At 49.8% G+C, this 490-nt stretch overlaps 1 protein-coding gene across 1 annotated transcript in view; it reads left to right on the top strand.

Annotated features, from left to right (window-relative positions):
- LOC117120560 overlaps nt 1–478 on the top strand; it is a gene marked incomplete at its 3' end in the record, with an annotated part of 1,267 nt that extends 789 nt beyond the window's left edge. Inside the window, exon 2 of the mRNA XM_033265585.1 lies at nt 124–478. Within this exon, the coding sequence (XP_033121476.1) occupies nt 124–478 (355 nt within the window). The remainder of the gene's footprint in view (nt 1–123) is intronic.
- Nucleotides 479–490: the final 12 nt, after the last annotated feature.

Below are 490 nucleotides of genomic sequence, written 5' to 3'. Positions count from 1 at the left end.
GTCGACGACAACCATTGACTACCTGATGGTGCGTCAGCGAGATAGGGGAAACCTCCGGGACACAAAGGTGATCCCAGGGGAGGAGACTGTTTCGCAGCACCACCTGGTTGTCTGCGATATAAGGGTGAAAGGTGCGCGGAGAATTCGGCGGGTGAAGTACCAACCGAGGATGAAGGTGTGGAGGTTGAAAGAGGCGACAGTGAAGGAAGCATTAAGAGAGAGGCTGAGTATGGTTGAAGATGATGTGGTTGAGCTTGAAAGTGGTTGGATGTCAATGAAAGATAGTCTATTGGGAGCCGTTGGTGAGGTATGTGGATGGACAAAAGGACCACCGAGGCACTCGGAAACATGGTGGTGGGATGATGAAGTTGGAAAGACGATTGAAGAGAAGAGGAAGAAGTTCAAGGAATGGCAAAAGGCAAAGGATACGGTGGAAGAAGAGGCTGCACATGAAAGTTATAAGGAAGCCAAGAAGGCTGCAAAGAAAGAG

This window comes from Anneissia japonica, unplaced genomic scaffold (genome assembly GCF_011630105.1).
Source record: "Anneissia japonica isolate Jap-2015-1 unplaced genomic scaffold, ASM1163010v1 scaffold55213_len1159_cov72, whole genome shotgun sequence".
In the NCBI taxonomy this organism is placed as follows: domain Eukaryota; kingdom Metazoa; phylum Echinodermata; class Crinoidea; order Comatulida; family Comatulidae; genus Anneissia; species Anneissia japonica.
Note: the sequence above shows the minus strand (reverse complement) of the source record. Positions and strands in the feature narration are given on the sequence as shown.